The 23,766-nt window shown below is 39.5% G+C and overlaps 1 protein-coding gene across 2 annotated transcripts in view; it reads right to left on the reverse strand.

Annotated features, from left to right (window-relative positions):
* The window catches only part of taf1 (TAF1 RNA polymerase II, TATA box binding protein (TBP)-associated factor), a 31,847-nt gene that overhangs the window by 2,249 nt on the left and 5,832 nt on the right, over positions 1-23,766 (reverse strand). The window contains exons 12-42 of one of the 2 annotated variants that reach the window (XM_061962219.1): positions 23,599-23,766; positions 19,688-19,815; positions 19,425-19,532; positions 19,165-19,338; positions 18,907-19,080; positions 18,706-18,810; positions 18,420-18,620; positions 18,187-18,328; positions 15,385-15,515; positions 15,219-15,299; positions 14,988-15,137; positions 13,624-13,743; positions 13,357-13,532; positions 13,054-13,286; positions 12,758-12,965; positions 12,484-12,655; positions 10,820-11,031; positions 10,630-10,738; positions 10,450-10,548; positions 10,206-10,383; positions 10,071-10,138; positions 9,864-9,986; positions 9,693-9,785; positions 9,526-9,610; positions 9,377-9,444; positions 5,304-5,417; positions 3,945-4,037; positions 3,395-3,484; positions 1,245-1,455; positions 973-1,150; positions 698-842 (exon numbers count right to left, since the gene is read on the reverse strand). In XM_061962219.1, coding sequence (XP_061818203.1) covers positions 698-842; positions 973-1,150; positions 1,245-1,455; positions 3,395-3,484; positions 3,945-4,037; positions 5,304-5,417; positions 9,377-9,444; positions 9,526-9,610; positions 9,693-9,785; positions 9,864-9,986; positions 10,071-10,138; positions 10,206-10,383; positions 10,450-10,548; positions 10,630-10,738; positions 10,820-11,031; positions 12,484-12,655; positions 12,758-12,965; positions 13,054-13,286; positions 13,357-13,532; positions 13,624-13,743; positions 14,988-15,137; positions 15,219-15,299; positions 15,385-15,515; positions 18,187-18,328; positions 18,420-18,620; positions 18,706-18,810; positions 18,907-19,080; positions 19,165-19,338; positions 19,425-19,532; positions 19,688-19,815; positions 23,599-23,766 — 4,337 coding nt within the window. The remainder of the gene's footprint in view (positions 1-697; positions 843-972; positions 1,151-1,244; positions 1,456-3,394; positions 3,485-3,944; positions 4,038-5,303; positions 5,418-9,376; positions 9,445-9,525; positions 9,611-9,692; positions 9,786-9,863; positions 9,987-10,070; positions 10,139-10,205; positions 10,384-10,449; positions 10,549-10,629; positions 10,739-10,819; positions 11,032-12,483; positions 12,656-12,757; positions 12,966-13,053; positions 13,287-13,356; positions 13,533-13,623; positions 13,744-14,987; positions 15,138-15,218; positions 15,300-15,384; positions 15,516-18,186; positions 18,329-18,419; positions 18,621-18,705; positions 18,811-18,906; positions 19,081-19,164; positions 19,339-19,424; positions 19,533-19,687; positions 19,816-23,598) is intronic. The other variant, XM_061962220.1, reaches the window with a different exon arrangement.

Consider the following 23,766-nt stretch of genomic DNA (forward strand, 5'->3'; position numbering starts at 1 on the left):
ACTTATAGTCCCAAAAATACGGTATGTATATATATATATATATATATATATTTACACATATGTATACACGCATATATACACACACATATATATATATATATATATATATATATATATATGTATATATATATATATATATATATATATATATATATCCATCCATCCATTTTCTACCGCTTATTCCCTTTGGGGTCGCGGGGGGCGCTGGAGCCTATCTCAGCTACAATCGCGCGGAAGGCGTGGTACAACAAAGCAAGATCTACCCCTGTGTCAACTAAGTTAATATATATATATATATATATATATATATATATATATATATATATATATATATATATATATATATATATACATACATACATACATACATATATATATATGTATATATATATATATATATATATATATATATATACACATATACATATATATATATATATATATATATATATATATATATATATATATGTATATGTATATATATATATATATATATATATATACACATATATATATATATATATATATATATATATATATATATATATATATATATATATATATGTATATGTGTTTGATTTTACGTGATCAGTCGTACCAACTGATTTTGGTCGGTGCCTATAAAAGTACCGAATTCGGTAGCCATCCCGTAGTCATAATGCTGTTATCGCTCCTTATCCTCAATTAAACGCCTCACCTGAGAAAGTTGAGCTGCTGCTCTCCTTTGTGCGTTATCCTCCTCGTCTTCCTCCTCTTCCTCACTGATACCGTCGTCGTCTGCGTTTCCCCTGTTCAGGGGCTGCATCTGACTGCGGCTCTCGGTCTCCTCGAAGCTGCCATAACTGGGAAGTAAAACAGTGTAAAAACATAAACCAAATTGCCCCATTTCCGTCAGTCTTTGGATGATGAGTGGCTGAAAAAAAGTTTGCTAACCACTGCTTTAGTGGTACGAGAGACTCAAGTTCCATGTACCTGATGTTGCTGTCTTCCATGTGGTGTCCGTCATCAGCCCCGGTCCCTTCATACGACATCATACTCTCATCCTGCTCCATGCCCATGCGCGCAGTCTCCTGCGCTCGCCGTGGTGGGGGTGGAGGTCGCACATCCGCCTCTCTATCAGAGTCGCTGCCACTCTCAGACAAATGAATGGCTAAAGAGAGAATGGGACAGATGACCAGTTAAAATAGTGCACTGTAGTCTTGGTAACACTTCTACATATGCAATGTTAGAGTTTCTTCACTCACATGAGAATGGATTGTCCCCCTCCTCCTCACTGGCGTCGTCCTCGCCGTCAGACATGAGCAGATCCTGATATAACACACTGGCATGGGCCAAGGAGTTAGATCGGCGGTCCTCATCCTCATCCTGGCGGTTGTGCATGCGTCTGCGAGGAGGGAGCAACATCTCCTCGTCATCTTCATCGTCGTCTTCTAGATCTCCTTCCGCATCCTCCGCCTGAAAGGGGACGCATGGGGATGTCATCAAGCAAACAACAAGGACTTTAAATGAAACTATAATATAATTTAATTACTTTAATTCATTTAGAACACAACATAACAAAAACAATTCAAACAGACCAGAATTTAGAAAAAAAAAAGGCGTAAATAGGAATGTTCTGATCAAAGTTTTATGCTGCTCTGATCACATGTATTAACTGTACAGTTTTTTATGTATTTATGGCTCGGGATCTTTCTGTGTGGAGTTTGTATGTTCTCCCCGTGACTGCGTGGGTTCCCTCCGGGTACTCCGGCTTCCTCCCACTTCCAAAAACATGCACCTGGGGATAGGTTGATTGGCAACACTAAATTGGCCCTAGTGTGTGAATGTGAGTGTGAATGTTGTCTGTCTATCTGTGTTGGCCCTGCGATGAGGTGGCGACTTGTCCAGGGTGTACCCCGCCTTCCGCCCGATTGTAGCTGAGATAGGCTCCAGTGCCCCCCGCGACCCCAAAAGGGAATAAGCGGTAGAAAATGGATGGATGGATGGATGGATGGTGACTGGTGAGTGCTATTGACAGTTTAACAAAATCAACATGATATTAAAACTAGTTCCTTATTCTCTTTTATTACATACAATTGTTTGAGCAAAGTTAATGCTTATGTTCTTTAAATGTTAGTTCTAGGTTTGGTTCTAATTGACCAAGGGAGAACCATTAGCTGACATTCTTTTAACGTTATGTGTATGCTGGATCAAAGTGGACAAACACGGAGGAGGGAAGAGGAGAGGACAAGCTATGCTAGCCGTGGCGCTTAACTAGAGTTGGAATGTGTAGTGAACAAGAAAATAATAAATGCTTTGTACACTTAAACAGAAGGCTAACAGCAGAAAGGAACCAGCTAAGAAGAGTAATTTAGCAAGTAGATTAATGAATCAGGAGAGACAATCATACAATCATGTTCAGAGACAATCACTTTCAGCCTGATGTATTGGCTTTTTGGGACTCTTATTGAGTTAGCAAAATGAAAAAACTTGTCGATAGAGGAAAAAAACAAATAAAAGGCACAGGTGCTGAGACATGACTAGGAAAACTACGGTGCAGAAGCAAGTAGAAGGCTCCGCCTCCTGTACAATGAGTAGCCCTGCATTCTGCCTGCCAAGCGTTCTTGCACAAAGACATGGTTCGCACACAAGGGCATATTTGGCGTGATCAAACGATTAAAAGGTTCGTAAATCAAAGGGTTCACAAATAGAGGGCTTCGTAAATCGAGGTTCCACTGTATATTAACAATATACAATATAATACAATCCAAATATAATAATTCAAGATTTTTAACTAATCAATTTATAATCAATCCCTAAAGATTCCTACCTCTAGTATCAACCCGAAAATACACAACCTTCTAAATTGAGATTTGCTAAAATAAAATATGTCCCTTTATTTCCCAAAATCAGTGAAAACCCCAACAGAAAAACAAAAATACAGTGAAAGATAATAAAAACTCAAAAAAAGTAATATAAATTATATTTCTTAGCTACTCGATGATGACGACTCTGCTTTATTGTTCATATTATCTTCACAGCAACTCTAAAAAAACCTAACTTTGTCACCTTGCCAAACTTTTCAAGCGGGTGTAAAAGAGGCATCTGTCTGAATCACGAGTGGGCGTGAGTGTCAGAAAGAAAAGCTCTGACTTGCCCAGTCATTGTCATCACCTGCTGGTGTATAATGTATACATCTCTATAGCACCCCCCTTTTTTAAAAGAGAATATACCATACTAAACTCGCTTAAATTTTGTATTTATTGCAGGAAAGTTATAAAACATTTAAAGAGAGGTCTTCCTTGACCCATGCATGCTTGTCCACAAAGTTTATTGTGAATGGTTGAACAGAACACATAAAAAACAGTGATGTAAACCACTTTACTGGAGGTAATAATACAGTAGTACTACTCACAGGAGCAGGTGTTTTCGGTTTGCCATCATCTTCCTCCTCAAAGCCTTCAATATCCACATCCGACTCTTCTTCTCTGTTCCTTCTGCGAGCCTGAGGAGCAGAGAGATCACGTTTGAGCGCTCTCTCAACAAAATCTTCTTTAGAGACATGATAGTCAGAGGAGGTGAATGAGGAGAGCTGGGGAAGCAAGCCTTGTCTCGCTCCATACCTGCCCCCCCCTCTTCTCACGAGCAACCCCTAGAGGTCCGTCAGAGAAAAGACAGCCGGACGCCCTGGACGGGCCTGAAGCACCGCTGTCAAACAGATCAGCAGGCTGGCCAACAAAGGGGAAAACACACAACAGAGATGTCGGTGTGGCAGCAGGAGTGAAGGAGAAGCAAATACGGTGGGGAGGAAAGGAGACAAGACAGTGAAGACACTACTTGACAGTCTGGGGAAAAAAGCTTTTAGAGGAAATAGTAAAGGCAGTAGTAGAACTCGAGAGAACGCTGGATAAGTTTTGATGTCAGTGTGGTGTTTCATGATTATGTGGACGAGACTGCTGTCATACCTGTGCTATGTATGGCGAAGATGTTGCACTGAGCCTCTGCAAGTCCATGAAAGACCCCTTGGATGAGGACATGTCCTTATCCAAGTCATCATACTAGGGGCACAAGAAACATCAGTAGTATGTTTCATTGTGCTCAAATCAATAAGACATTTGTGCTTGCAAAGAAACACTTTATGGAATAAACTTTCTATGCTTGTTTATGTTTGCTTTGAAACAGGGGCGTGCGGACTGGGACAGAAATTTGGGCCTAAACTTTCTGGTCCGGACAGGCCCACTGGAAAGCACCGATATTCATACTATTTTATTTGGACCTAAATTAACTCCGATGCTTATTTTGGACTAATACAAACACATGGTAATCAAATTGTTCAATCATTTATTTTTAGTGCAAAAATGACAAAATTAACAAAAACATTTTTAAATAAATTACAAATAAAGCAAATAACTATGTGACAATGGACTTTATTCCAACCCCAGTTTATTGATGTTGAATTGGTTCTGGACATGACCGTGATAAATACATTTCAGGGAATCAGTAATTATAAATAAAAAAATTTCATAGCAAAAGTATTAAAAAAAAAAATCTGTTTACGACCTTCTAAATACGTTTAACGTTATGAGAGCCCTCTAGACATGATATAACACCATTTGGTCATCTTTTTACTCTTTTAATCAAATATACTGCCTGAGGTTGAGCCAACCAGTGGCCACGATTCTGAACAGCGATACTCTGTTTGGTTTAGTCTCCCCTAATGGCCAATTTGACTGTAGTATTGTTATTTTTAGTTTATCTAGCCATTTTTATGCTTAATAAAGGTTTAATTTAGGACCAAACATTTGTAAAATACGCTTTAAAATAACAAAAATGTGTTTAAAAAAATCTGCCATTTGGTGAAGCCGCAACTATTGAAGCACAATGTGGCGAGGGACAACTGTATTTCACTTAATCCGGGCCGGGGTTCGATCCCGTACACTATACTTCAAAAAGCAGGCACACAAACCACTACACAACCAGACGCTGACAAATTACAGGGTAGAGTTTGCCTTTAAATTCTGTTTATGGTGACAGAGTAGGAAGAGGCTGGGAATTTGTATGCTGTAAAATTTGATGTCATTTGACCTTTTACAAGCTATTGTCTCACATGACCGGGTGAGTTCTTGTATACTAAGGCAAGGTGCACCAAAAAATATGTTAGATAAATAAACGGGCGTCCCATCAATCGGCCCAAAAGGAAAAAACTAGGTACTCCTGATGGCCAATCTGCCCCTGCTTTGAGAGCTGGTAAAGCTAGTAAGAGGATAAGATTGGACTTTATTGACATTGCAACTTAAAAAGAGGACCAGACGGATGTGTCGTACCTGTGGCATGTATGACATATGGGTCATGTCTAGACTCTCAAAGTCTACAGCATCCAGAGCAGCTTCTTTGGCAGTGGCGATGTCCTTTTCAAGCTGAGTCAAGTGTTCATCATACTGAAGGCACAAGAAAAGGACATTTGATATACTTACTGTGTAATTTTTTAAATGTGGTATGATCATTTTTGCTTTAAGAAATAAACCTCAGAATGTTTACTAAATGCTGTCAATGTTGCTAGTTTACAGTATACTATATAAGAATATACAACAGTACACGTCAAATCGTACGAAAACCCAAACAATTTTTTCCCATGAGAAAAAACGTTAATCTAATTAATCCGTTCACCCAAAAATAATAACACGAAATACATTTTATAGAGAATATTAATATAGAGAATATTTATAGTTATAGTACCATGCAGAAAACTTTATTTATATTTATATAAATGCCGAATTAAATTAATATGAATTTTGTTTGAGGCAGCAATGAGCGGCGAGCAAGAAGAAGGTAGACGGGTTCATTCTTGATTTTAATAGTGTTTCCCATCTTATCAAGGTGATGGCACACACAATTTTCTTTGGCCCCTGGTGGTTTAGTTTGCAGTTGTACTAATTTTTTTTTAAAGGGCACAGAGGCTTCTAGTGTACCGTATTACATGGACTACAGTCACATTTGTTTTATAGTTAGACTGGTCATGCGACTTTTAGTCAGGTGCGACTTATGTACACTTAACCATTCTATATCATTCTGAAGTATTTGGACAGTTTTGCATTTATAGGCAACATCATAAAAACTCTGTCACTGTTAAGATCAGGGATTTATGCTGATGATTCTGATCATCCATGAGTTAGATTGGCCAAAACCAATACCAATACCGATCACATCTACCGGTATTAACTAATTTCTTCCATTTATCTTTGGTGAGTGCGATTGTCAGTTTAACATCAACAAAATTCCTTCCTTGTTTGCTAGTTCCTTATTCCCTTTTATTGCATAGAATTGTTGAGCAAAACAAAGTCAATAGTACACAATAACTAAACAAAAGTAAAAACTACTCTTTTAAATCTTTTGTTTTTTTGCACTCAAAGTACCCCCGTATCCAGAGAATTATTCCTTAAGTTTGTAACAAAAACAAACAATGTTGAGAAAATATAAATATCACTCTTGCATCAATCATATACTGATACTACCGGTACTCCTGGTATAGACACTACCAATTTATAGATCGACCTGTGTTCCCCTTAGATCAAACCTAGACAAATTAAGGCCCGGGGGCCGCATGCGGCCTGTTAAGCTTTTCAATCTGGCCCACAGGACATTCCCAAATATTTTTTTTAGATCTTTAAGATGGAAACTGTAGCTGCCATTATGATGTGCAGTGATGTCTTTAAATGACCGTAAGTCTTGAACTATACAAAGTATTTCAATGGTTGGAATCTGCGCTTTTGCATGATATACTAGTTACTATGGTAATCTAAGTCACAGCAGCTCAGACGAGGCACTAAGCAGTGTGGGTGGGGAGCGTTTCTACAGAGTGTTTCCAGAGCGGCCAGCCTGAAATACGGGTTTCAGGGACAGACGCAGAAAGAGATTTTTTACAACAAAGTTCTAAAGCTTAGTGATATATCAGATATATCAGATGTAGGTTTTCTTTTACCCTTCGTGTTCATATTTCGCTGCGTTTGTTGCATCGCTTGATTGTAAAATATGTCGATCGAGAGGGGGTGTGACGCTCATATGTTGTCAATATTCAGTGTTTTATCGTTCGTAGTTAATATTGTAAATCCCACATTCTTTATTTTCATGTACATTCTAGGTGTCTCATTCAGTAAAATAATTTACAATTCCATTACGTTTTTTCAGGCGGTCTGTCATAAAGGTTTTAGCATTTAATCCGACATTATTGTGAGGTTTTGTATTAGTGTTCCTAAAAATAGATATACTGACCCCAGACACATTTTCTTATCTAAATTTGGCCCCCGAGTCAAAATAATTGCCCAGGCCTGCCTTAGGTGTTGTGTACGGACTCTGACAATGCAGATACACTAACAGTTGTTAAATTATCTTCTCTTTAGATTAGGGTGTACCCCGCCTTCCGCCCGAATACAGCTGAAATAGGCTCCAGCACCCCCCGCCATCCCGAAAGGGACAAACGGTAGAAAATGGATGGATACATTTGTAGTAATCTACTATTGTATTAATTACCTGTTAATATTTACTTACTTTCTGCTGCTACGTCATTCCATCTATACTTCTTAAACTTTACTAAGCACTTATTTATTGCTGTTGTTTAAAGCTAGCTTAGCAGTTAGCTTAGTTATTAGTATGTTGCTGCTTGCTTGTAACATTTTGGCTGTGTAACATGTTTAGCCTCGTCCTCCAGTGATATAATCTTTGATAATGATACTTAAGATACTAAGTAATGCAGTTTTTTGCTATAATGGTTAATAAGATTATTATTTTTAACTTAGGGGAGTGGCTTCAACACTGTTTATTAAAAACACAAAATGTTTTAATTGGGTACACGAAATGATATGCAGGCAAACGGACGACTTTGGTAGGTGCAATGTTTGACCATTTGGTAACCGAGATGGTATACGAAAACTTTGGCCAAATGTTGGACTAAAAATAAATATAGTGCCAGCGTTTGTGATCAACATTGAAAGACATTAATCGGCAATGGCGATCACATACTTTATAACGAAAATAATACAAAATACGAAAATCATGGGGCAGCGTGGCTCGGTTGGTAGTGCGGCCGTACCAGCAACTTGAGGGTTCCAGGTTCAATACCCGCTTCCGCCATCCTTGTCACCTACTCAGTGGCCTAGTGGTTAGAGTGTCCGCCCTGAGATCGGTAGGTTGTGAGTTCAAACCCCGGCCGAGTCATACCAAAGACTATAAAAATGGGACCCATTACCTCCCTGCTTGGCACTCAGCATCAAGGGTTGGAATTGGGGGTTAAATCACCAAATATGATTCCCAGGCGCGGTGCCGCTGCTGCCCACTGCTCCCCTCACCCCCCAGGGGGTGATCAAGGGGATGGGTCAAATGCAGAGGACAAATTTCACCACACCTCGTGTGTGTGACAATCATTGGTACTTTAACTTTAACTTAACTGCTGTTGTGCCCTTGGCAATATATTTTACCCACCTGCTCCCAGTGCCACCCATACGGTCTTAAATGTAACTTGGAGACTGGGTTTCACTATGTAAACCGCTTTGGGTCACTAGAGAAAAGCGCTATATAAATATAATTTACTTTACACTTAACTAGAATACTGATTGGTGGTCGATTGATTGGCATGTGTAACAACTATACGCTGCTTCTGTGCGACACTGAAAATGAAGAAGTCAATAGATTCTGCGATTTTGAATGAGATCGGGAGCTTGGTGAACTTGCTTACGAGTAAATTGCTTGTTGGACTTGCTGGCTTGTTATGTTTATTGAGCCCTTTTGGCCTACCAGGTATGCTTTTTATGCTATTGTGTTGCTAAAAAGTATTTGTTACTTTACCATACCAATTCAGTCTGTGGTTTACCATACCAATTCAGTCTGTTGTTTCTATGTGCAATTGTGTAGTTTAAGAATTGTGGATGTGTTAAGTAAACATAAACATAAATTGGTAACATACATTTCTAAATAAATGCAACTTACAGTCCAGTGAGACTTATATATGTTTTTTTCTTCTTCGTGACACGTTTTGACTGATGCGACTTACACACTGAAATTACCTTTTGTCTGGAAAATACTATAATTGAACTAGAGAGAGGGGTGAGTAGGCTAACACAGGCGCATTTTCTAATAAAGACAGAGTTAGATTCACACAGTGTATTAAAAACAAAAAATGTTTTTCTTGGGTACGCGAAATGATATGCAGGCAAACGGACAACTTTGGTAGGTGCAATGTTTGACCATTTGGTAACCGAGATGGTATACGAAAACTTTGGCCAAATGTTGGTTGATAACCTAATCCTACAAAAGTGGGCTGTAAGAAAACTGAGGTACCCCTGCACTAGATACATCTATACACCAATTGTTTGATTCTTTCGTGATGCCAAGTACTCCAAAATACCTCATCCAAGGTCAAACTGCACACATTGACGATATCAAGAGCAGTCTTTGTGTACGGACTGTCACGGCCTGTCAAAGACACAGAAACAAACAATATTATATTTTTCTGTTCTTCAGAACTCCATGTCTCAAACTGGTGAACACACTCACCGTTGTACTTGATGCTGTTGGTGTGTATGAGAGTAACATCTGAGAGGAACACGTCTCTGTTCTGGTATTTGTGTTTGGAGATGTTCTGATGATTTGGGTAACACATAGATACATATTTGTAACGTTTTTCTTTAATGTTGTTTGTTTCAAAGTTAATAAGTCCTCACCTTGCGAATGCTCTCCAAGTCCATGGGGTCTATTATCACTTTGTAATAATCAGGCACAAACTTTTTGTTGACGGGATGGTGAAACGGCCATGACTACAAAAGGGCGGGAAATTAGTTTATTTAATGTTATATTTAACAACAAACCAGCACATCCAAATACAAAAAACTTACATCAGGAACCACCATCATCTTCTGGGTAACAATATTGTCCAGAATGAAAGAGAAAGCCACCTGATCATCATCATCCAGTAATGGATTGATGGCCTTTTCAAGCCTAACAAGTCTGTCCTCTTTCTGTGAAGGCACACACAAATATGAATAATTAACCATCATTGAAATACGACATTGAATAAAAAATGGCGTAACAGTCACACGCGCCTCTTTCAGTTTAGCATCACAAAGGTCCAGCATTGACTGCGCCACTTGTGTGATTGGATGTTTCGCTCCTATAACGATAAGCACAGCCCAAGATGGTTTGAATTCAAAAGTTATTTTCAAAGCACCATGTCTCACCGTTGTATGTGGCACTGTTCTTAAAGATGAGCTCTACTGCTTCTCGGAACTCCTCCCTGGACGGGTACATTCGTTTGCGCACGTTCTCCCTGAGCGTCTGTAGGTCCATGGGCCGCGTGATGATCTTGTAGTAGTCCTTCACAACCTTGGCATTGACTGGCGTGTGGAACGGGTATGTCTGGAGGAAGAAAAGTCTTCAGCACTTTGTATGCAAACATTAATAGAGGAGTTGAATGATGCTTACATTAGGGTGGTCCCGCATATCATTAATGATGCTCTCAAGCACAGAGGATAAGGTCACCATAGGGTCCGTGCGTCTGCGATGGATCGCCTTGTGTGGTTTCTAGAAGTATGAAGAAAATATGTCAAAATAGCCTCAATTTAATTTCCTGTTAAAACATGCTCTGAAGCCTTTTTTGCTTACGATGAGGTAATCACAATGCAAAGCATTGCCAACTCGTCTCTTCTTCTTCGGAGGAAGTTGTTGCTTGGGGAACTTGAGCACTAAAGATTTTCTCCGCACTTCATCAGCACTGCAAAATAATGAATGTTAAAAATGAAAAATCCAGAATTTGATTAATTAAAATGTTAAAATGACAAAGCTAATTATCTACCTTTCAATGAGTTGCTTGCCAAGCACGATCTTTGTGCCCTCCACCTTGATCAGCTCCTCGTTATCATTGTGAATGACCGTCTTTTCTAGCTCCTCCTCCTGCTCCTCAGTCATTGCGACTGGGTTAGAAGGTGGTGCGTTGGTCTGATAGTAGAGTGGGCAGAATTTGTTCGTCCTCATGTGCCCGATGGCGCCGCAGGCACCGCACTTTAACTAGGGAAAACAGTCAAAAAATTAAGGAGCATGAATACACATCAGTGAAGAAAAATACTTAACTTACTTGTACTACATTCATCCATACTTATATTAATTGGGATGTGTACCAAAACTTGGTGCCATAGCGATGTAAACGGATTTAGAAAATTTTGCTGCTATCGCTGCCTCTTTTTGGTGCTAAGAGCAGGCAGAAATGATGTACCGGTAAGTAACGTAGCGTCACGACGCGTGATTTGCCATTCACCAACGATCCGGCTCTTTGACATTTGACTTTGCTACCTTTTTGACGTGAAAAAGACATTGCTTTTTTCGGCAAGATTAACAGCGGAAAGGGGAGACGAGAGTGATGAATGTTGCTAAAGATTTAGAGACTACACATTGGAAATGTGAGCAATGTGTGTTTAGCTGTGTAATGTTTTGTTTCACTGTAAAGAGAAATTTACAGATAATACACACATTGGAGTTGGATGTTTTTTGTTTAACAAAGTTGGGTCTTTATTTCTTACAATTTGTTCTAATTTGAGCATATATAAAGGAATATAAAATACATTTTCCATAACATTTGACATCATTATATTTTAACTTCAGGAATTCCTTTTCTAAGTTATTTTGGTAAGAAATCAGTTTAAGAAACAAGAAAATCTGAGTAGGTATTTAGAAGCAAAAGACTGTGCACTTAAAATCTCCCATAAAAAAGCAAAAGGTCCCATCACTGTTCCGACTCCCGACAGAGGCCCACAAAGCTTGACACTCTTTTTAAACTTTATTGCTGACTTTACCTCGCCAACAGCAGTGCTGTTCCAGCACCGTATTCAAATTTGTATACACATTTTTTCCGTCGCGCTCTACACCTGCAGCGCAATTCTTTCTCATTATCTACCAATTACACTCAGAATGAAATGCATTCCCCAACCCCAGAATTCTGATCATCAACATTGCAACCCGCGCAAGTCGTCTAACTATTAATATTGTTCAATGAATACACAACTCTTGCATGTATTAACTAGCAACGGTAGATTTGTTCAGAACTGTATGCACTTAATTAGCAGAATGTAAACATGAAGTACATGCATACTGTAAAAAATATTTTGCACACTATTGGCTAGCAGTTTTATTTCATATTGGCGGATTTATTACTTAGTTATAATTGTATTTATATAATTGAAGTATTCAAATTAATATTATTTTTTTTACTTGGATGTCAAAAAATTCCAGGAGAACAAAAAACATTGTTTTTCGACAAAATAGTTATGTTTTCCTTTTTTCAAGTACCGGTTCTGGCACCGTTCAGCACCAATTTTAAACTGGTATAGAATAATACGTTGACATAATTTCTAATATCATCACGATATTTATCGAACATCCCCATTTATTATAATATGAACATCAAAATAGAAGAGGACTAAAAAAAGGACAGAAAAGAATATAGTATTTGGTCTGTAAGCTTACTTTTACCTTGAGGTCTGGTCTCTCTTTCATTTTCTTCGCCTTCTTTTCCGGTGGGCCCTTAAACTTGTCTTTCTCTTGATTTCGCTTTAACCTCCTAAGCTGCTCCTGGATACGACGGCGTTCCTTCCTCATTTCTTCTCTGTGCTGCTCGTCAAAGAGTGCAAACTTTCGTCTGAAGCCAAAAACAACCCCGAAAATTAATGAAATACACATGAATACCTTGAATCAAGTTGTCATTTAAATATGAAAAGAAGGTTGAAGTGGCAAAACTAACATGAATTCATCATCCTTAGTAGTCCTGATCCTGGTGTAGGCATCGATGACTGCAGACTTGCGCACCGTCTCGCAGCGCACATAGTCCTTACCATCCTCATCTCTGAAGGTTCGATAGATCTTAAGGCGACGTCCTGTGGCTGCAGAGTTGAGGCTCGTCACGGATGATGTGTCGTCATCCTTGTGGGAGCTGATGGACAATGAACTGGCTAAAAAAGCCAAAGGAATATAGTTACCTCGAATGTGTGTCTCGAAAGTGTCTGGCAAAAAAACGAACAAGCACAGATGATGACTCACACAAGACTTTGCGTCGCTCTTTGCGTCCCTTATGGTCACGGTCACTGTCCTCTCCCATTAGCATCCTGTGCAGCTCTCTCCGCTCCTGCTCTTCCCTTTCGCGTGACAGTTGTGAACTAGTCTTCTTGTTCTGCAGCATGTTCTCAATGTTCTTCCCCATTTCCTCAAAGTCACTGTCCTCTGCCGAGCTGCTGTCAGTGTCCGTGGACAGAACTTCTGTCGATTCTAGCACCCTGTGGTGAAAAAACAACAAAGCTGAGTGTTCCACAGACTCAATCAAGAATAACTTACAATATGTATTACTTGTTCTGCAGGTCAAAGATCCTCTGGCATTCTTCCTTGTACCGCTCCTGGTGCTCTGCGACGGAGAAACGAGAGCCTCTGGCAAACTTGCTCATGGGGCCTTCACCTGAACGCGCCTGTTCTGTTGACATGGTTCTCACTACGTCAATCACCTCCCAGCGGGAAAGCTTCTTGATCTAACATACGTACAAAACAACACAGTCACTTTCAAACTATTTAGAAATTTTGTGTCCAAGTATGAGGAGAATGTTTTCATTATAAACTTACTTCTTCTTCCGGCACACCAAACTTGCGCAGAAGTTGCTTGGCATTCTTCAGTGAAAGTCTCCTCAAATCTGCATCGGTTCCTGTAACAGTCTTCTTAGCAGGCTGTGGCTCTTTATCATCCTGCAGGACAAAAATCACATGTTTTAGAATAGCTGTACACACAGGTCTAGAACATCGACAAAAAATCCAACATCTGGCCATTACACCAACAGGGGGAAAATTAAAAACCCTGTGTACATTTTTACCGATCTATTATATCAAAAACTTGGGCCAAAATATTGCTCTCTCACATTTCAGAGTAACTTAAAGCAGAGCTTTTAGTTACTCTGCTACCAAACTCTGGTACTCTCTCCCACTTGACATTTGCAACATTGACTGCCTTCATACATTTAAATCAAGACTCAAAACCCATCTGTTTAAAATTGCTTATGTATAATTATAAAATTGCCTCTACAATGTCCTCTATTTGTTTGTTACATGCTGATTTTATCCTTTTATTTAATTATTATCTTTTGATTATTTTATCTGTACATATTGATTATATCATTTGTTGTTTTATATAATTATCTTTATCTTTTCTGGGCATCTGGTCAGAATGCCCCCCGAACACTGCCCCAGGGAGGTGTTTCGGGCACGTCCGACTGGTAGGAGACCACGGGGAATCCTAGTTCTTGTTTTGCGTGGTTAAAAAGGCAGCCTACAAATTAAATAAGTTATTAATAGGTTGGTTGGGTGTGCAAACATAGCACGCTTTTTCTTGTCGTACACTTCATTTGAGCGTACTATAAACAAATATGGCGTCTTCACTGTTTCAGAGGAAGACATGTCACGTGCTATTTGCACCAGAATGCCAGCATTGATACGACAGTTTTAAAAGCCTATGAAGACGCATGCTGCTAAAAAAGCTACTCCAAAAACAGCGGCAAAAAAAGGTGTGCACAAACTACAGTTAAATGTACATTTAAAGAATGATAGACATAAATAAGTTATTAGTTATTGGTAACAGTCTTGAGAAGCAGGAAGTGATCTGCATCGGCTGGAAAAAAACCCACAAAAGGTACATTTCTAGTTTGTACTATGAAACTAAGCCTATCTCCATTTGAATAATAAATACATTAAGAGACTGGGGATAGGTTGATTGGCAACACTAAATTGGCCCTAGTGTGTTAATGTGAGTGTGAATGTTGTCTGTCTATCTGTGTTGGCCCTGCGATGAGGTGGCGACTTGTCCAGGGTGTACGCCGCCTTCCGCCCGATTGTAGCTGAGATAGGCTCCAGCGCCCCCCGCGATCCCAAAGGGAATAAGAGGTAGAAAATGGATGGATGGATGTCTGTATTTTGCAGAAAGATTTACACATACATACCTTTTGTTGAGTGGGCTTATTGGGCACTTTGACGTAGGAAAAACCTTCTCCACAGCCTGTCGGATCAGCAACACCGGAAACTTCCAACAAGCATTTTCCCTTCATGGCAGAGATGAAGGCTCTTGTGGTGTTCCAGGGAGCTGTACGCACCTACAATGAGTAAGAATGAATGACAACTCTACTGGGGCCATAATATAGTAAGAAAGCAGTCACAACTGTAGAGACAAATACCTCATCATCAATCTTCATTTGAAAGTCCTCTTCATTCTCCTCCTCTGGGGCAAAAAATGATTTCTCGCCATACCCAGCATCCTGAAGGTAAGTCATGGTCAGATAACTTAAAGTGAAGCTTGTGTACATTATTTTGATGGAGATTTTTAGTGACATAACATGTTACCTTGAGTCTTTGCTCAGCCACCAGCATGCTATAGTAAGCACAGCACTGCTCTGGAGACACCACTGCTCGGATCTCCTCCTCCGTTGGCAATCTGAAATCAGGCTTAAGCACCCACCAGTTGGAATCCATCCCTGGCATCAAAATAAAACAATATTAGTGTATTCAGCCAAGCAGCAGTCAGTCCAGCAGTTTAAAAAACCCTCAAGGTACTAAAGTCAAGCGAGGGAGATACCGTATATATTGAAGCAACCCGAGGATTAATAAATTATATTTCTGTAAATGGCAGACTGCTTAGAGAATTAACTTGTTGGGCCTAAAATATCTAAACTGGTTACTGAACCATCCAACACTGTGATGTTATTGGTACATCAACTCCACATATTTTCTACAAATCTTCAATGTATCCTTTTTAGTCATTTACTAGTACAGTGGTAACTTGGTTTTCCTAAGCCTACTTTTGGTAGAATTTGTCACAATGCCACCAAAAGTTTGCCTGTTTTCATGTACCGCCTCAGTTATCGTATGGCCAAACAATGTACATAACAAACTACCGGTAGTCTGTTTACCAACGTAATCACGTATCATTCTGCGAAATCCAGTGCCCAGACAAAGAATCCCACGGGTTGGTGATTCAGTCTCTGTGCTTCTTTTATTGTGTGTGACTGCAAAATAAGCCACCACGGGACCAAAGAAAGTTGCAAGTGCCAGCACTTTGATAAAGAAAGTAAAAACCACTACTCATTCCTCGCCACACAGTGCTTCAAATGTTGTTTTGTTTCTCATGGTCAGAGTATTTCAGGTGCATATTGGCAAACATTTTACTAAGAAATGTACAGAGACATGCTGGATGAATACCAACACGTCCCATACAATCTGATGTAACTTGAGAGGTGCTGCAAAAAAGAATAGGCAAAGAGGAATGGGCGAAACTGCCCAAAGATAGGTGTGCCAAGCTTGTGGCACCGTATTCAAAAAGACTTGAGGCTGTAATTGCTGCCAAAGGTGCATCAACATTTGAGACATTTGTGATTAAGGGCTATATACGTAAACTTTGAATGATAGATTGAACAACGTATTAAGCTAAGGCTGTTAATACTTATGTATATGTGACTTTAGTTTTAATTAAAAAAAAAAAAAATCTAAACCTTTTTACTTTGTCGTTATGGGCAATTGTGTTTGGAATTTTGGGTACAAAAAATTAATTTATTACATTTTGGAATAAAGCTGTAACATAAAATGTGGAAGAAGTGAAGCACTGTAAATACTTTCCAGATGCATTGTACATAGAGAGATATTGACCAAAGGGGACTTCCGTTTCCATGCCAATGGATCCATTGTTTACAAACCTGTTTTTCATGTTAAGTGGAGAGTAAAACATCTTGTACTACTGCCTGACCAATAACCCACCTTCGCATTGGTGAGCCTTTGATGTGATTGATTATAATACAACAGCACCACAAACTACACGGCGGGCGGGACTTTCCACAATACTAGTGACACAGCTAGTGTCATCTTCGGCAAGAACAAGTTGATCAAGTTGACAAACAATTTACAAAACAAGTAACGGCCGCTGTTTTAACATATCAAAGCCCAGTTGCAACTCAGAGAAAATACTCAGAGAAAATACTCAGGCTGTGACAAAGTATTCCCATGTATTGACCGTACTGGAAGCCTCGACAACAATCAAAGCCTCCGGCTACTGGCAAGAAGAACATACTAAAGGCTATATATTGGGTAAATGAGTGTAAAGATGACTATATGGTTGTTACTTCATGTGTAGAGAGCTCTACTTATGTTAAAAAAACATATTTAGAAGGTTGTAAACAGTTTTTATACTTTAACTATGAAAATATTGCATTCATAAATAACAATCCTATTTCACAAAAATTAATTCACCACGGTCAGGCCCGTGAACCAATTAGACGGGAATTTAATAAAAGCAATCGCAGCAAAGTACAAAATGTGGCGTCTGGGTGACTTTCCCCTCCGCCTTATCAGCTCATCGCCGTCTTCGCCAACAAGAGTCTTCCCGAAAAGGTAAAAGGTTAATTTAGCCATTTCATTCATCATGTATATGTATTTTACATATTTATTCTCTATAAAATATATTTTGTGTCCATATTTTTGAGTCTTGGAACAAATTAATTGGATTTAGATTATTTCTTATTGGTAAAATTGCTCTGGCTTTTGAACGATTCGGTCTTCATCTTTAATAATAATAATGGATTAGATTCATATTGCGCTTTTTAGAGACTCAAAAAGCTCCACAGAGAACTGAAAAGCAATCATTCATTCACTCCACATTCACACTTTGGTGGTGGTAAGCGACATTTGTAGCCACAGCTACCCTGTGGTAGACTGACGGAAGCATGGCTGCCAATTTGTGACTATGGCCTCTACCACCACCACTAAACATTCATTCACATTCATACATCAGATTGAGCGGTCACGCAACCATCTGAGCCACGCCGTCCCATCTGATCTTTGGGAATTAATTACCACAGTATTGACACTACGCTTTTCAAAATAGTGAAGACAACAATGATTTCCTGAACATACATACTGTGTGATTGTGTGCTATATTGTCTGAGGGCTCACCTTCAGTGACAAAGCCATATTAACAATATTAATAACGGTCTTCATGCTCAGACTCCTTTCTTACATACAATTCAATTCAAACTGCATCCACCAGTACAGTCCTTTTTGATGACTTCAATTTTGCACTGTTGCGTAATAGCCAGGTCTTTTAAATTATGCACTCGTTAATTTTGGACATACAGAACATAGTAACTATATAAGTACCTGTACGTTTGAAGTCGGCACAGAGTTTTAGTCTCTTCCTGATGCTGCTCTCAGAATGCGACGGAAATGCTTTCTTTATGTCCTCCATGCGAATCCTCCGCGGTCGATCCTTGCTCTTCCAGAACAAGCGGTAAATGAACACCTGCAGAGTATGACAGGTGTATGGTAGGTATGACATTGGAGCTTTGACACAATTACATGTATGTAAAATGGAATCAGGCAAATCAGCATACTTGAAGGAAGTCTCTGATGTGGGTATTGGCTCGTTTAGAGTTGGGCCCTGGAACTTCATATAACGGGCAAGCCTGCCCGACCACCATTATGTCTACTATCTCTCTGATGTAATAGCCATGGCGTGTTCTAATGACTAAAAAGTCAGTCTCTGGCATCTTGTGCAGGTAAATGGGAGCGCGGAAAAGGTTGTTTTCAAAAGCCTACAAAAAAGGGGAAATATTAAGGAGTAAAAATGTGATGAATATGCAATATAAGCGTCATGGAAATTGTTCATGTTTTGCTAACTTGGAGCAGTTGTCCAGGGTGAAGGGAGCCCAGGAAAGGTGAAGTATGGCAGTATACTGTTTCTCCATATTTGCAATCTGGTGCACCAGGATCTTTTCCAGGTTTCTGAATAATGCAGATCCCAAGAAATATCATTATTGTAAGCTGCATTGACCCAGAATGAGTCAAGAGATGTTAAATTCAATTGAAAATAATACCCACCCTTTTGTAGTAGTTTTTAATCTTAGTTGCCATGCCAACTTGCATGATGAGAGGCGTGTGTTCTTCACTATACTCTGCCAAGATGAGATCGCCATCCTTGCCTGTCAAATCCTGAGGGGTGCGCATGAAAAACATGTCTCCTCCTCCCGCCGCCTGCCGCTCCTGTTCTCGCATCTATATTCACACGGACACATCAGTGTTTATAAAGTTACCTGCGCAGTCGCAGAACATTACGGCTACTATTGAGCATGGCGCCACCTTGGCCTTCTTCTTAATGTGCTTGAGCAGAGGCTGTACAGGGTGTGGACCCGGCTGGGCCAAAGACCCAAACGAGTACTTCTTCAAAGACGATCTATGGAATTGCCGCAGCTTCATTGGTCCCATGTGGGTGGGGAAGAAGGGCTGCCTCAACTCCAGGGCTGGGATGGAATGCTGTTCAAGGGATTATTCGTTCATTAAAATTATGTATTTTCAACTTAATGGCTATGGTTACTTCTATAGTTGTATCGTTCTGTCACCTGAATGATGTTGCCACCGAACGTGCCCCTCAGACCCTGCTGTTTGGGATAGTAGAACTCATCGTTGGAGAGATTCCAGGGGTCCTTCACCTCCGGCTGGGACATGTTCTGAGTTGAGGAAAAACAACATAGAACTGAAGTCTTTGTTCCCAAGGTTCATAGACCGTCATTTGCATGAATTTTATTTAAGCATTCAACACTTTTCACATCCATCGTATCAAGAAAATGGGGTTGACTTGGCAAGACATATTGAGTTGACTTGCCTGTTGCGGTTCATCTTTTATCACCCCGGTCTTCCCAAGCAGGATGCGACTCTTTTTGATTGCTGTTTCCTTCTTATTCTCCTTTGATGGGGAGTGTGATGTTGTTGCTTCCTTTTCATCAGGAATTTCTGGACAAAAATGGGGGTTAAATTAGATTCTGATGAAGGTACAGAATCAAAAACAAGCATCAATGTTTCCAAACCTTGTGTAACTTCTTCCCCAAAAAATGTTTACATCGATTTGACAATAAAACAAAGGAAAAATGCGCTTGATAAAGTTCACAAGCCATACATATAGCCAGCACTTAGCACTTGGGGGCGCAGGCGGATGGATGGAAGCAATGGTTGAATTTGCTTGATTGGCAGGGATGCATTGGCAAAAATTGGTTTAAAAAACATGAAAAGCAAAAAATATATATTTAAAACTATGAACAATCTTTGTTCTGTTGCTTCTTTTTATCTCTTTTAAAAGACGGAGCCGCCTGCCGCATGTTTCCTGGCAGTTAGGTGTAATGTAAAAGGGGTCATATTATGATTTTTTTTTTCTACATTTGAAACATTTCCTTGTAGTGTACATAACATGTAAGAGTAGCTCTTTGGCCATAATGTTGCATAGATTATGTTTTACAAACTATTTTCAAGCCTCTTTCTGACAATCTCCACAGGATGCGCCGTTTTGTGAGCGGTCTTATTTTTTGGGCTCCACTTCGACTGCGTCCTCTCCCCGCCATCTTTCTTGTAGTTTTTAGCGCTTCCATAACGAGTATACTGACAGATTAAAGCCGCACTTAAGAACTTTTAAGTTTTGGTTGATTTTGGCGGTGCCAGTGGACCAAAGCGGTAGTGTTTTGCCAGAGGAAGACCACGTTTCCCATGAGGACTAGCGCATATAGCATCAAACTGACATGATGTCCGCTGTAATACAGGCACAAATATAAAATCTCTAATGGGTATGTTGATTTCAAATAGCAGACACTATAAAGAAATTATCTTGGATTGCGCTACAAACAGGACGCTACTACCAAGAATGTATCGGGGCGGATACAGGTCCAAAGCAAAGAAAGGCGGGAGAGTTTTTTTGAAAGAAGGAGTTTGGAACTGCGAACTACCAAGCTGGCGGCTATTTATTTCCGATAGCTAAAATTAGCAGTATAATTTTGATTTGTACATCAAAAGGTACTTACTAGTTTAGCAGGAACAGAGCCAAGGCAGCATCATCCTCATCTTTAAGCTCAAGGCAGCAAGTAAAAGCCGAGCAATGTTGATCCTGACTGTCCTTTTATCCGGATAACCTCCCTCTTTCTTTTTTGTCTCCTCAGACAAAACGTTATGTTTTTTTGGATGTTTTGCAGCTTCTACCACGATAGCAGTAATTGCATGCAGGCATTCTTTTCTTCTTCTTTTAGTTTTCTGCCGGTACGTAGGCGTTCGCATCGACTTCTGTCTTTTTAACAAATGGGGAGAGGGGGAGTGATGTATGCCTAAAGCAAGTCAGTACAGTAGTAGTTTTTTGTGTGGCAGGATTTCTGCCACCCTACTCAACGTTGCTAAGTGCCAGTAAAAGCGATACAGACCCCCTCAGGCCACGACAGAGGTGTCATTCAACTGGTTTTCAGTCCATGTATCATCCCAAATATTATGAAAATAGTTCATGAAGGTTGACAAGTTACTTAGTGATTCTTTAAAAAGTTTAAACTATAAGCTACTTTGTATTAGAAACGGCAGCTTTGGAGGATGCATGTGCATGTACGAGGCAGTCTGACCCACAATATGAGGGTAGTGAAAAAAAAGGAGCTTATTGACGACACCGTCGAACTACAATGACGGACTCTCGCAAAGCCCTTTGGGTAAATCTACACCATATATGGATAATCTGCTGACATTAACAATGGGAAAAACACCACAAATTGGCAAATTTAAAATGGCTAATTTACCGGAAGTATGAAGGAAGCAAGATTGTTTTATAAATATCTCTGCAATGCCTCCACGGTTTGGTTTCATATTTTTGGGGCTTATGCAGATCCCAAATACACAACAGCAGGTTCCAAGAGGTAAGACAAGTTGGTTTTGCATAATAGGCCCCCTTCAAGAGTTCTGTAATTTCCAATGGGCCGTAAACGTGACAGGCAGAGTCCTTTTAGATGGGGGAAGGGAGCACAGCAGCACATGGTGCTCGTTGAGAAGCGCAATAGGTACTTTTATTTCACAGATCTCCATAAGTGACACATTTTTAGTCACCTTTTTGCCGAAAAGTGTCTAGTGGGATCTGATTACTTGCTAAATATAGCGACAAAGTCACTAGGTTGGCAACAACAATGAGCCGCTGTGCGCCGTTCTTCTTATTCTCTGGCAGAGCAGGTATGTTATAACACATTTATGAACAAAGGCAAACATGTAGCGCCAAATCTATTGTGGTGGGCCACCAGGAGTAAATCAATGTATGGGAAACACATGCTATTTGATATTAAAGAGGCAGATACTGCTTTTAAAGGGGAACTGCACTTTTTGGGGATTTTTGCGTATCGATCACAATCCTCATGAGAAACAAGAAGACAAAAGGTTTTTGTTGTTTTAGCATCTAATTGGTAATAATTGGCTTGTTCTAGGTGGCTAGCAATGCAGCTAATGGGAGCAATCTATTCTACCTCTGAATCACTTTAAAAAAATCATCCAAAAACCGCCAACAATACTTAATTTATGTTCCGTAACCTGCACAATAACCAAACTGTAGTGACATATTGTTATTGGGGGAGCGAACACGGAAGAACTCTTTTTCTAGCGTAGTAACACATCGGTATGCCATGGTATTAGCTGTGAGCTAGCTACTGCGAGAGATCAGCTAGCTTCTGCGTCAACACCCGAATTGCTTTTGAGTTTGTAATGTACAACACAATGCGATAGAACACCAATCTGTACTGACTGAAAAATTAGAACAATCATATTACAGTATCTGTAATGTATTATTTCATGTGTTGTTTGTACACATATAGCTTAACAGCATATGTACTGTAGTTGTAATAACACGCATGATCTGCGTGTATCATGATCAATATTATAGTGACTCACTCGATGGACAGTTTGTTTGGTTCAGCTGGTCAGGGATGTTTTTTGCTGTTTATTTTGTGTAAGCACTACATTTATGTCGGCATAGCTTGGCTCCAAGTTCCACATTTACACAGTGACCAAGTTCTGCTCTGTTTCACCCTTCCTTCGTGCTCGCTTCTATAACCAGAAGTTCATCCTCTGTATATTCAGCTTCAAAAATATAAGGTTGTGAATCCTCATTTGTCCAAAAATAGCCATATTCGTCGTCTATTACCAAGTCTGTTATGATTAAAACACACACGCCTTTGCTTCCGGAAGTAGGAACACACATTTGCCGGAAGTCAGAAGTGCGTTAATATGGAAACGGAAATAATTGTGCTGAGAAAATAAGTTCTGGCAATGCGGTGTGTAAATATACGGTAAATATTGCATATATTACATATTGTTATGAACGTGTCTGTTACTACATTATATATAGACTTGCGGTGTGTATATAAAACATTATTTGGAGGGTTTTGAAGTTGTTTTTAGAGAGCTTTGAAGGCTACAACGGTGACTCCCATTAGTCACATCTTTCAAGTGTTTTTTTTACTATCTTTGGAATCCTAAAGAAAAAAAAAGACGTGTCTTCTTCTTTATCCTAATGATTGTGAATGATAGGCAAAATTCCAAAAAAAGTGTAGTTACCCTTTAAGGCTAATATGCCATTCAGTTCACTGTAGTACAGATTTGTAATTGACTCAATTGTCACACATTGGACCATAGTTTAAATGAATATGATATTTAGAGTAATTCCACAATTTGATATCAGCAAACAATACCGGTTTATTTTTAACACACAGGAAACAAAATAAGAACTGAACATACCAAGAATGATATTTTCATCATTAGGATCAAGTGTAAGAACAGGCGGCATGAGGATGCGCTCCATCTCCTGATCATCCCAAATAATGTTGTCTTCCCAGCGTCCGTACACCAACTCTTCATTGTCAATGGGAAAAATGGAGAACCACGGAGCATCGTCTTCGTGATTGG

This window comes from Nerophis lumbriciformis, linkage group LG09 (genome assembly GCF_033978685.3).
Source record: "Nerophis lumbriciformis linkage group LG09, RoL_Nlum_v2.1, whole genome shotgun sequence".
NCBI lineage: Eukaryota > Metazoa > Chordata > Actinopteri > Syngnathiformes > Syngnathidae > Nerophis > Nerophis lumbriciformis.